We start from the raw sequence: 12,785 nt of genomic DNA on the forward strand, positions 1-12,785 counted from the left end.
AATAAATAAGAGGCTACTTTGCAAATATTTTCCCAAAATAAAAAGTTATTTGGCCTCCCACGTTTTCCTTATAGATCTCTCTCTCTCAGGTTTACAATTTTTAGACAGAAATAAATGATACATTAAAATATATTAGTGTACGCAGGTTGAAACAGTTTGATTCTAATGGAGGCATTCTGACAGAAAAGTTTGGGCGGACATTTGACTGAAAACATCGCCAATCCAGACACCTGCTAAACAGCCTTCCTCAACCTGGGCCGCTCCAGATGTGTTGGACTACAACTCCCAGAATGCCCATTCTGGGAGATGCAGTCCAACACATCTGGAGCGCCCCAGGTTGTGGAAGGCTGTGCTAATAGGAGAAAAGCAGGACAGAACGTTTTCCCAGTTACACTCAGGGAAGGAGCAAAAATGTGTTTCAGATAAGGAGTTTGTATACTTTTTTTTAAATGTCCACTGTTTTTAACTTTTGTAAACCGCCCAGAGCTTCAACTATGGAGCGGTATATAAATTTAATAAATAAATAAATAAATTTGGGGAGAGGATGAATTAATTGCTAGGCAATGTATGTGTCCTGCTTATGACACAAATCAATGAATATAAAATAGCGTGGGAAGCAAACAAAGCTGGAGCGTGTCCAGGGGAGGGCAACCAGGATGATCAGGGGTCTGGAAACAAAGCCCTATGAAGAGAGACTGAAAGAACTGGGCATGTTTAGCCTGGAGAAGAGAAGATGGAGGGGAGACATGATAGCACTCTTCAAATACTTAAAAGGTTGTTACACAGAGGAGGGCCAGGATCTCTTCTCGATCCTCTCAGAGTGCAGGACACGGAATAACGGGCTCAAGTTAAAGGAAGCCAGTTTCCAGCTGGACATCAGGAAAAACGTCCTGACTGTTAGAGCAGTATGACAATGGAACCAGTGACCTAGGGAGGTTGTGGGCTCTCCCACACTAGAGGCCTTCAAGAGGCAGCTGGACAACCACCTGTCAGGGATGCTTTAGGGTGGATTCCTGCATTGAGCAGGGGGTTGGACTCGATGGCCTTGTAGGCCCCTTCCAACTCTGCTATTCTATGATTCTATGATTCTATGAAAACACATAACCTGTAAACAACAGGGAACAGGACCTATGACAGTGACTTACATATCTCAAAGCTCTTACTGCAGGTAGCTAAACCTTATAATCCAAGAGCCAGGAAGGTTTTATTTACCCCAGCGAGTGCAAAAGCTTAGTGAATATTTTTTGTTTATACATGATATAAGTCTCAAAGAAAAATGAGTCTTGCAAAATTCCAGTGGTGGGGGGGCTGCGTGATGACATCATCAACATGGCTGCCGCGCTATTATGTACTTGCCACATTTAAAGATGCATAATTTCTCACCCGTTTATGCTACAGAGATAATTTTTTTCCTGAAATGTTTCAAACTTAATGACAAATACTTTTTGTAATTACACATTTTTGTTAATTCCATTAGTTTTGGAGATAATTTCATTTGAATGTATAAAATTAGTGTTCACATTGGTTATGTGTGACGCTTAACCATGATTTACTCAAAAACTATACGACTTTTGAAAGAATACTCAATAACAAAAAAGTTGCATTTTTAATGAGGATTAAGAAAATGTATAATAACATGGGGTTTACTCCAACACTTACGGAATTATGAGTGATATCTCATTATACATCCACTTTCTCAGGATTGTATGATTGTACAGTTTATCGTACAGGGCTTTCATTTCAAAAGCATCCACCCTAAATATCTCTCGATCTGATGCACAGATCATTTTGAACATGTTCAACCATGATTTTTACAGTTGAACCTGTTCAAATGTTCTTTACAAAATTTCAAACAGGACAGGTATGGTGAAATATTTAAAAAGACAATTTATTAGGTTGAATTGTTTTTAACAAATGTTTTTAAAACCTTCAGCAAAAAATAACAATTTACAAAATAAAAACTATGTTCTGTGAGAAGGGTTAACAAATAAATTTCATCGGATGTCCTCTTCACTTTCATTGGAACTGCTATCATCACTGTCAAAATCACATTCCTCGTCTTCTTTTTCACTGTCCTCTTCTGTAGCCATTTCAGGGGGAAAAAAATCATCCGTAGCATAAACGGGTGAGAAGTTATGTTTATTTAAATGTGGCAAGTACATAATAGCGCGGCAGCCATGTTGATGATGTCATCACGCAGCCCCCCACCACTGGAATTTTGTAAGACTCACTTTCCTGAGACACTTATGTCATATATAAACAACAAATATTCACTAAGCTTTTGCACTCGCTGGGGTAAATAAAACCTTCTTGGCTCTTGGACTATTAGGAGAGATCTTTCAATTGGTTAGGATGGGGGAAAATGCATAAAAGCTGGAAACTACCAGATTATCAGTGGTTACCTGAGCTTCTCCGCCCATGATCTTATTAGTTGGTCTATCCCAATTTGGTACGTTACAGATGTGTTGGACTGCAACATTTGTCTGTTCCGGTACGAGTCTTCTTACATTCTCAGGAATGTAAAATGGATGAAATTACTATAAAAATGCTTCTAACACAATGAGGATAAGGTATCTTGAAACAAAACAAAAAATATGGCCATGATGCATCAGGTGCATGAATAGATAGTAATAATGAATGTAAAATAACTGATTGTCAGTGTGCCATGACCTTCAATGCACGCTCTTGACCCGTAGTCTTTAAAATTAATTTTATTTATTTTTAGAGCCGATCACCAACATTTTTGTTTGCCACCTTTCATTAAAAAACAAATACATAGAAATGAAAACGTGTGTCAGAAAGGATTGCTTAAGAGAAAAAAAAATCAGAGCGATTTAAACACAGCTGTAATTTGTTTGCAACATGTTGCTTTCTTGATCGCAAAACACTACTGCATCAATCTGGTCTGCTGCATAAAGCAGCAGTTTCTGCAGCCGAAACTCTCCCCATGGCCTGAGTTCGATCCCAGCGGAAGCTGGTTCTCAGGCAGCCGGCTCGGGTTGACTCAGCCTTCCATCCTTCCGAGGTCGGTAAAATGAGTACCAAGTTAGCTGGGGGAAAGGTAACGGGAAAAGCCGGGGAAGGCAATGGCAAGCCACCCTGCTATAGGGGCCTGCCAAGAAAACGTCAGCGAAAGCTGGCGTCCCTCCAAGAGTCAGTAATGACTCAGTACTTGCACGAGAGGTTCCTTTCCTTTTCCTTCCTAGGACTGCATTTTTGGGATTAGCTCATCCCACGCAGCACACCTGTGCATCGTCATGCTCTCAAGAAAGCAGCCCTGGGCAAGGAAGGAAAAATTCTTTACTTGATGAAGCATTCCTTTGGGGCAGATCCTGGGCAGTCCCTCAGGCCAGAGGGAACAAACTCTTCATTGAATAAACGATGGGAATCGATCAAGCAAATAGAATAATATCGGTCGCAGGAACACACATTTGTTTCACACCACAAGGCACGGTTTGCCGTATCTGTTGAGAAAGAAGAAGAGAACAAAGAAGAGAAAGAGAGGTGTTAGGACAGGTTAAGGCATTGATGATATAGTTAAGAGGAACCAACTCTTCTTACGTTCGCGGAGAAAAATCAAATCTAACAAAAGGTTTAACTAAACTTTGGGTTACTTTTAACAGTAGGCGTCTCTTAATCCCTTCATGATTTGTTGGCAGGCCGTATGTTACTGGCCTATCATTGTACTTTGTCCTGCACCTGTGCTTATAAAGGTGTACAGAGACTTTTTGTTGTGTTCATATTTCATTTTGCTCCAATTTGCAATGAATTACGTTTATTTAATCTTGACATTTGTTGATATTTAAAATAAAACGTAGAAGTTCATTGTTATAGAAGATAGGTTAATTCTTAAAATCAACCACACCTTTATTGACGCAGATAAACTCTGAACTTTGAGTTATAGTGAAAAGCGCTATTATTCCTGGAATCTTCGCATCAAGAACTTTCTAGTGAAGTGTGTTTCATGAGAATTGGTCAGTGGGATGGCAGTCAAAAAGGGATGACTAACACCCAATTTTAAATTGTATATATAAGAGAACACATCTCTACATCTCTATATACACATCTTGTATATATAAGAGAGGACATCTCTTCCCAAAGGCAAAAGGGCCGTGTCCAAGAAAAGAAGACCCCCCCCCCACACACACAATGAGGCCTTCACCAATCAGGTGTCCTTCAAATATGTTGGACTGCAACTCCATCTGACAAAAATACAGAACCCAAGAGAAAATGCAGGGCATAGGATGATCGTCAGCCTCCAAGTTCAATAGGATTGTACCTAATTCATTATTTAAAAACGATTACAAAACTGCACCCAAGAACAGGCGTATAGATGACTTCATAGGCACTAGCCAATAGGTGGCTGCCATAGTCTTTTCTTCCACTTGAAACCTGGCAGGACCACAGTTTTCCTGAGCTTGATCCAGGAATCAGGAATGCCAGTGTATTTATAAGGCAGATGGGATGCGGTTCAAACCAATTCAACCAGACGTTTCAAAAACGTTGCGTTACTTTTTCTTCTCAGTCAACTCACAGCATTCAACGACTTCACCATCATAGGTGTACTTATAGCTGCTCATTTTGGGATCACACCTGACCATCCTTAGAGCCTCATAGCAGCAGTTAAGGATTTGGCAGCAGCTAAAGGAAGCAAGAAAACAGGAGGGAAGTCAGGGACCCTTCTTGGACTAAGTAAGCAAAGGGTGGAGACCTGGCAGACTCCAGTTTTGTTAGAATACATTTGTTCATTTCTTCATTCACTACATTTCTATATTGCCTAACAGCCAAAGCTCTCTGGGCACTTTACAAAGAGGACTACCCTAAAAATACAATATCATGCATAATATAAAGGCTGTTACATTCAAATACATACCATACTTTTTTTAAAAAAACCATGATATTGTAGAGCTAGAAGAAGTGCAGAAAAGGGCACCAAAAATGATTAAGGGGCTGGAACATCTCCCCTACGAGGGAAGGTTACATCAGCTGGGATTGTGTAGCTTGGAAGAAAGGAAGCTAAGGGGAGACAGGATGGAGGTGGACAAAGTTATGCATGAATGTGGATAGGGAGGGACGTTTCTCCCTCTCTAAAAACACTAGCACCTGCAGTCATCCCATGAAGCTGACTGGTGGGAGATTCAGGACAGATATAAGGACTGCTTCACACAGCTTTAATTTATATGGAATTCACCACCACAAGATGTAGTGATGGTCACCCATTTGGATGACTTTAAACGGGGGTTAGATAATGTCGTAAATCACAAGAGTTGAAAGAACTGGGCATGTTTAGCCTGGAGAAGAGAAGATTGAGGGGAGACATGAGAGCACTCTTCAAATTCTTGAAAGGTTGTTACACAGAGGAGGGCCAGGATCCCTTCTCGATCCTCTCAAGAGTTCAGGACACGGAATAATGGGCTCAAGTGACAGGAAGCCAGATTCTGGTTGGACATCAGGAAAAACTTCCTGACTGTTAGAGCAGTACGACAAGGGAACCAGTGACCTAGGGAGGTTGTGGGCTCTCCCACACTAGAGGCATTCAAGAGGCAGCTGGACAACCACCTGTCAGGAATGCTTTAGGGTGGATTCCTGCATTAAGCAGGGGTTGGACTCGATGGCCTTATAGGCCCCTTCCAACTCTACTATTCTATGATTCTATAAGCAGCAGCTGGAATGGTCATGAAACTGTCCAAGTTCGGTATGTCAAAATATCTGTTGGGAGTCAAGGTAAAGAATATTAGGTTCAGGAATGTGCAGAAGAATAGTTGAGGTCTTTCCAGGGTCAGGTATCGTCCGAGCGAAGTCAGGGAGCTGGCAGGAATGCTATTGGGAGAGAGCACCAGGAACAACAATTGCTTCCAGCAACCACACAGCATCCAAGCCTTGCCTTATATTGTGTTGCTGAAGACTCAGTGAGGCCAGCTGCGTTGGACTGCACCTAGCTTCTGTTTGCTCATGTGATGGGCCCTTCCCCAAACACTCCCTGGCTCAGCTGTTAAGCCTTCCTCCTCTATCTCTTGGAGGAGAAGGCTATCAATGGCTACTAGTCCAGCTGGCTATGTAGCAGAGGTAGTAAGGCCGTGTACAGCAGTTGCATAGAAAAGTATGGAAATGTTCTAAAGAAACATACAAAGAAAGAAATGTCTGAGTCAAAACATTGAACAAAAGGCAAAAAGAGACCAATGTACACATCGATATAATCCTTGGGTTCGCCATTTTCAGTACTTTCGACTCCACAGTAGCAGCCATAGGACCGAAAGAGGCTTTCGTTGACTTTAGCCGTATCCATAACCATTCTTTCACGGTCTTCATCCTTCCCATGAGGAGCAAGAACGTCTAGAAGACAGATAGAGAGGAGACGGTTTTCTCCCTCTCCTAATACTAGAATCCGGTGGCAGTCATTCTCCCATGAATCTGGTGGGTGGGAGATTCAGGACAGTTAAAAGGAAGTCCTTCTTCACACAGCGCAGAGTTAAACTATGGAACTCACTCCCACAAGATGTCGTGATGGCCTCCGATTGGAATGGCTTTAAAAGGGGGTTGGATAAATCCCTGGAGAAGAAGGCTATCCATGGCTATTAGCCCTGATGCCTCTGTGCTACATCCAATATCAGAGGCAGTAAGCCTATGTGCCCCAGTTGCTGGGGAACATGGGTTGCACTCCTGTCCTGTTTGTGGGTTCCTGATCAACCGAATGCAGACTGGATGGACCCTTGTCCTGATCCAGCATCAGGGCTCTTCTTATGTTCTTATGCAAGTGATGCCATTTAAAATGCTAGTGTGAAATTTGAAGCCCCCCATCAAAGAAAAGCACCCTGCTCCATGCTATTCTGTCACAAACAAAAGTAAAACGTGAAAGCCTTCTTCTCACGTCATTTACTTGCTGGAGCAAGGAGGCTGCATCAGTAGCCCTGGTGCTCTGGCAGATGACATCTCCTCACTAGAGGCCTTCAAGAGGCAGCTGGACAACCATCTGTCAAGTATGCTGTAGGGTGGATTCCTGCATTGAGCAGGAGGTTGATGGCCTTGTAGGCCCCTTCCAACTCTACGATTCTATGATCCTATGCTCTTGAAAAAAAAAAGTCCTAGAACTGCTGTCTCCTGCACACACCCCTCAACCACACCACTGCTTCTCTGACTGAGACCTTGGAGCATTCATGCTGCATAAGGAAAGTTTGATCTCTGTATGTAAATGCTGCACAAGAACGAGGATAATTCCAGGGGCTAGCTTCTGTCCGAATTTGGACTTGCATGGAATCATTGCAAATCCCCTCCATGGAAAAGAGCATCAGAGTGGTACTTACAAGAGGCGACCAGCAGAGCCAGGGAGAAGAGTTTCTTCATTCCCGATACCTCCAAGGACCACACTAGTCCACTCAATGACCTCCCAATCCAAGAGTGAAGATAGAATGGCTCAGTTCTTCTACAGCGTGCAGAGCTGGAATTGCTGGTTCGTGGCTCCCTGCGGCTGCCAGCTTTGATCTGGAGGGGTAATCATTGACAGAATCAGCCAATTGGGCATCTCGGACAACAGGGCTGGCCCTATCATGAGGCAGGGTGCTTCAGGTGGCAGATGCTGGAGGGGTGGTGGCAGCGTTGGCAGCAGCAGCTCCAAGGTTTCAGGCAGAGCTCTTTCCCAGCATAACTGAACCTGAAACCTTCTGCAAGCAAAGCCGGTGCCCTCAGTGGAGGCTGGTGGCTCTGACATCAATGGGGCGGTGAATCTGGTCCGGATTTCATCAGAACCAGTCAGAGTTCTAAAGGAGCTCTCCAAAGGGCGGAAGCACCCAGCTTCCATTTTTCACCCTCTCCCATAATACTATGGGAGTATTTATGGGATTAACCCAACGGAGTCATCCCATGAAGCAGATTGGTGGGAGATTCAGGACAGATAAAAGGAAGTCTTCTTTCACACAGCACATAGTTAAACTATGGAATTTTCTATTTATTTATTTATTTATTTCATTTCTATACCGCCCAATAGCCGGAGCTCTCTGGGCGGTTCACATTACATTCTCTATTACAAGATGTGGTGACGGCCACCACTTTGGATGGCTTTAAAAGGGGGTTGGATAAATTCCTGGAGGAGAAGGCTGTCCATGGCTACTAGCCCTGATGGCTATGTGCTATCTCTGGTATCCAAGGCAGTAAGTCTATGTACATCAGTTGCTGGGGAACATGGGTGGGAGGGTGCTGTCGCACCGTGTCCTGCTTTGTGGGTCCCTGGTCGACAGCTGGTTGGCCTCTGTGTGAACAGAGTACTGGACTAGATGGACCCTGGGTCTGATCCAGCATCAGGGCTCCTTATTCTTCGATTGCTGTGCCTGTATTATCCCAGTTATTCGTGCTAAAGCTCATTTTCTCATTTTGTTCATTCTCTTCCTTCATAAAAGCATTCCCCTGTCAATGCTCCCAAAACCTCTCCTCAAGGTCACACACTTTTGTTCTTAGGGGCTTTTTGTGTCTTGTATCTTGCGAGGCTTTTTGTATCTATTAGTGAGGCACCTTTGGAGAGCTCCTTTAGAGTTCTGACTGGGCCCTGGAACGGATTCGCTGTCCCACTGACATCGGACCCACCAGCCTCCATTGGGTGAGGGTCTCACCGTCATCAAACTCCTGAGGACATTGGGGAGACAACAGGGTTCAATTTAGTTCATAATTGGACTTGGAATAGAGTTTAGGGGAAATAGTTAATAATATCCCATCGTTAAATGGAGCTCAAAATGGCAAAATAGGGAAAGAGGGTGTCAGAAAAGTGAGAGGAAAGGGGTAGCAGAAAGAGAGAGAGAAAGAGAGAGAGAGAGAGAGAGAGAGAGAATGGATGACCGTACCCAGTTTTGGCTCAGCTCCCATTTTGGAGGCCTTGTGAGGCTAGCAGGTCCTGCCTCCAATAGAATATCACGAGGAAATGATTTTGCCTTTTCTTCACTAAAGAAGACGGTGGCCTCCTTTTCATTCGAAGATAGCCTTGTGTGCAGGTGGGACTGGTAAACGCTCATTCTTGTTTTGCCTTTTTGTTTTTCTCTGCTAAGTTGCCTTTCTGACAAAGGAACAAAGGCCCTCTGACAAAGGAACAGTAGAGGCATCCTTCTACTGAGCTAGAGACTTGGTCTATCTAGCCTAGTATCACCAACACTGACTGCCAGCAGTTGCTTTGGGCAGGATTCTTGCTTCACCCTACCAGGAGAAGTTGGAAATGGAGCCTTGAACTTTCTGCATGCAAATCAGAGGCTCCTTCACTGAGCTACCGCCTCTCCCTATCTCCACGACTCTATTGCAGAAAGTATGCAGGCTTTCAAGTCACACAGAACTCACCATCAGGAAAACAGAAGGGTCTGGTGTGACCTGTAACTTGGCGCACACAGACACCCCCTCACAACTTGGCCTAGAAATTGTGCTGTGTTGGTCCCTCAGCTTATTTTAGTGCCTCCCATCTAGGACTTTTCCTGGCCCACTTTTTGTGGCAGTAAAAAGGACTTCCCAGTTCCGTTTGAGTTCAGCTAAATGAGTCCACCTGTGCCTCTCTCCCTCCAAAGAACCAAGTGTCCTTTTAGAGTAGGTTGGTGAAAGCTTCTTCTTGGAATGCTCCCACAGTATCTGGGACGTGCTGTCCTTTGTTTAGAAGTCGGCTGGGCTTTAAAGGGTTCCTCGGTTGATATTATTAATCGACAAGCGCCATTATTCCCGTGTGATAATTGTACCGTTCGTGCTGGCAGGAGATCTGACATGAACTTATTTTGATATGTAGCACTTGGAAGAGTTTTGTAGCTGACGCGTGCTGCTATTTACTGACTGAAATGTGGACTTTCATTTTATTTTGCAAACGGAGTTACAAATGGGAAGAGAAACTCGATGATTTGTTTATGGCATTTACATGCCACCCAACGATGGAAATTCTCTGGGCAACTTACAATAAAAGTTAACGTTGGCATTTATCTCGAAGAGAAATATTCATCCAGCTTGGAACAGGAACCTTGTAGCTGAAAGCTCTGAGAGGGGGGAGATTTTTCTCTGTCACTTGCCTCCTCAGTAGTCTGTACGTCCTGGAAATTTACAAGTCCTTGTCAGAGCATTAAAAAAAAAATCCAACCCTCATGAATATTTTTCTTTTAATTTACAAATTTATATATTTTTTGCATTACTAGGTGACCCCTAGAAACTAGAAATAGTTACCTTAACTTTGGATGGCTCCATTTTGCTTCGAAATGGAACGGCATGCCACCACCCAATTTTGCTATTAGAGGGAGAAAATAGGACCCCTACGCCTTACTTCTGACCAAAAGTGCACCTGTTTCCAGACAGGTAGCCCGCCACGCCCACCTTCAGGATATCATAGAATCATAGAATCATAGAATAGCAGAGTTGGAAGGGGCCTACAAGGCCATCGAGTCCAACCCCCTGCTCAATGCAGGAATCCACCCTAAAGCATCCCTGACAGATGGTTGTCCAGCTGCCTCTTGAAGGCCTCTAGTGTGGGAGAGCCCACAACCTCCCTAGGTAGCTGATTCCATTGTCGCACTGCTCTAACAGTCAGGAAGTTTTTCCTGATGTCCAGCCGGAATCTGGCTTCCTTTAACTTGAGCCCGTTATTCCAATAAGCTCTTGGCAGTAGGGAAGTCACAGAAATCCCCAAAAGGATGGGGCAGGTTTTTTATTTTTTTACTGTCTGGAATGTTACCAAATTTCGTCATAGAAAAATCGATAAAAAACCAACGAGCCACACACCGAGTGAAAATGCAGATTTCCTTCATAGGCTAAAGCATGAAAATGCACATTTTCAGAGGATTTGCGCATTTGGGGGGAGTTACGCATTTTCACAAGTGCAAATGTGCACAAAAAACGAATTTGCGCAAATCCCACAATTTGCAAACCTACGAATTTGAGCAAATTCAGGAAATTTGATTCTGTCAATGAGTGACAATGGAACACGAGACACCCGACAATCCATGAAACACAGACGGAATGGATGTTGCAAAAGTTGGCGCAGCTCTACTGGGGAGGTTGCGCAGGACGTTACACACCCGTACACGCACGCACGCTCTTCCCATGTTACGCACCCGTACACGCACGCACGCTCTTCCCATGTTACACACCCGTACACGCACGCACGCTCTTCCCATGTTACGCACCCGTACACGCACGCACGCTCTTCCCATGTTACGCACCCGTACACGCACGCACGCTCTTCCCATGTTACGCACCCGTACACGCACGCACGCTCTTCCCATGTTACGCACCCGTACACGCACGCACGCTCTTCCCATGTTACACACCCGTACACGCACGCACGCTCTTCCCATGTTACACACCCGTACACGCACGCACGCTCTTCCCATGTTACACACCCGTACACGCACGCACGCTCTTCCCATGTTACACACCCGTACACGCACGCACGCTCTTCCTGTTACGCACCTGTACACGCACGCACGCTCTTCCCATGTTACACACCCATACACGCACGCACGCTCTTCCCATGTTACACACCCGTACACGCACGCACGCTCTTCCCATGTTACACACCCGTACACGCACGCACGCTCTTCCCATGTTACACACCCGTACACGCACGCACGCTCTTCCCATTTTTTTCCTGACTGATACACAACATTACGTGACTACTGAGCATAATTAATTCTCATTGGGCTGCTGGGTTTTTTGCCTCCTCATTTGGTTTTCATTTATTTGGTTAGTTAGTTTTATTTATTATTGCATTTATATCCTGCCTTTTTTCTTCTAAGGAACCCTAGGGGGTGTACACAATCCTCCTCCTTTCCATTTTATCCTCACAACAACAACCCGGTGAGGTAGGTTGGGCTGAGAGTCTGTGACTGGCCCAAAGTCACCCAGTGGGTTTGCATGGCTGGGTGAGAACTAGAACCCGGATCTCCTGACTCCCAGTCCGACACTTTAGCCACTACACCACACTGGCTCACAAGATTTGTTGTATTTCCGCATACTTTGGTGTTCCCTGTAGCCAGCTAAAGCTAACCTCTTGTGTCTCAAAGATCATGTTTTGGTTCCAGTCTGCACAGGGCCAGCTTGTGGGGTGCACTTGAACCCTCTCTTCTGTTCCTCCCTGTGACGATGATCATAGAATCGTAGAATAGCAGAGTTGGAAGGGGCCCATAAGGCCATCGAGTCCAACCCCCTGCTCAAGGCAGGAATCCACCTTAAAGCATCCCTGACAGATGGCTGCCTGGCTGCCTCTTGAAGGCCTCTAGTGTGGGAGGGCCCACAACCTCCCTAGGTAACTGGTTCCATTGTGGTACTGCTCTAACAGTCAGGAAGTTTTTCCTGATGTCCAGCTGGAATCTGGCTTCCTTTAACTTGAGCCCATTATTCCGTGTCCTGCACTCTGGGAGGATCGAGAAGAGATCCTGGCCCTCCTCTGTGTGACAACCGTTTAAGTCTTTGAAGATGATGATGATGGCCACGGCAACACCCCCGTCTCTCCACCAACACCCAGCATCAAAGACAGAAGCATACATCTCGCCCTGAGGAGTCCTCTGTGCGCTTGAGGAATTTGATCTTTGTGGATTCCAGTAGGAATGGACCTGATCCAAACCTCACAGGCAGCTGTGCAAATTGCAACACAGTTATCCACCGGTGTTCACCCTTCTGGAATGTTCTCATACCATCCTTGACTTAAAAATACGTATCAAATTCGTTTAGAAATGAGTTTTTGAGAGGAAATATATTTTAAAATATGTATTTAATGAGAGTATTTAAGCAGGTTAAAAAAACATTAATTTGCAGATTAATGCGGGAACAGGATGGAGCACACT

The 12,785-nt window shown here is 44.6% G+C and overlaps 1 protein-coding gene across 1 annotated transcript; it reads right to left on the reverse strand.

Moving 5' to 3' along the window:
- Nucleotides 1-3,300: 3,300 nt before the first annotated feature.
- On the reverse strand, nt 3,301-7,341 carry LOC134411568 (basic phospholipase A2 Ts-G6D49-like). The gene is made up of 4 exons (XM_063145433.1): nt 7,302-7,341; nt 6,186-6,333; nt 4,535-4,641; nt 3,301-3,464 (listed from the first exon to the last, which is right to left on the reverse strand). The coding sequence occupies exons 1-4, from the start codon at nt 7,339-7,341 to the stop codon at nt 3,301-3,303; spliced, it is 459 nt and encodes a 152-aa protein (XP_063001503.1).
- Between the last annotated feature and the right edge of the window lie 5,444 nt (nt 7,342-12,785).

This window comes from Elgaria multicarinata, chromosome 20 (assembly GCF_023053635.1).
Source record: "Elgaria multicarinata webbii isolate HBS135686 ecotype San Diego chromosome 20, rElgMul1.1.pri, whole genome shotgun sequence".
NCBI classification, from domain to species: Eukaryota; Metazoa; Chordata; class Lepidosauria; order Squamata; family Anguidae; genus Elgaria; species Elgaria multicarinata.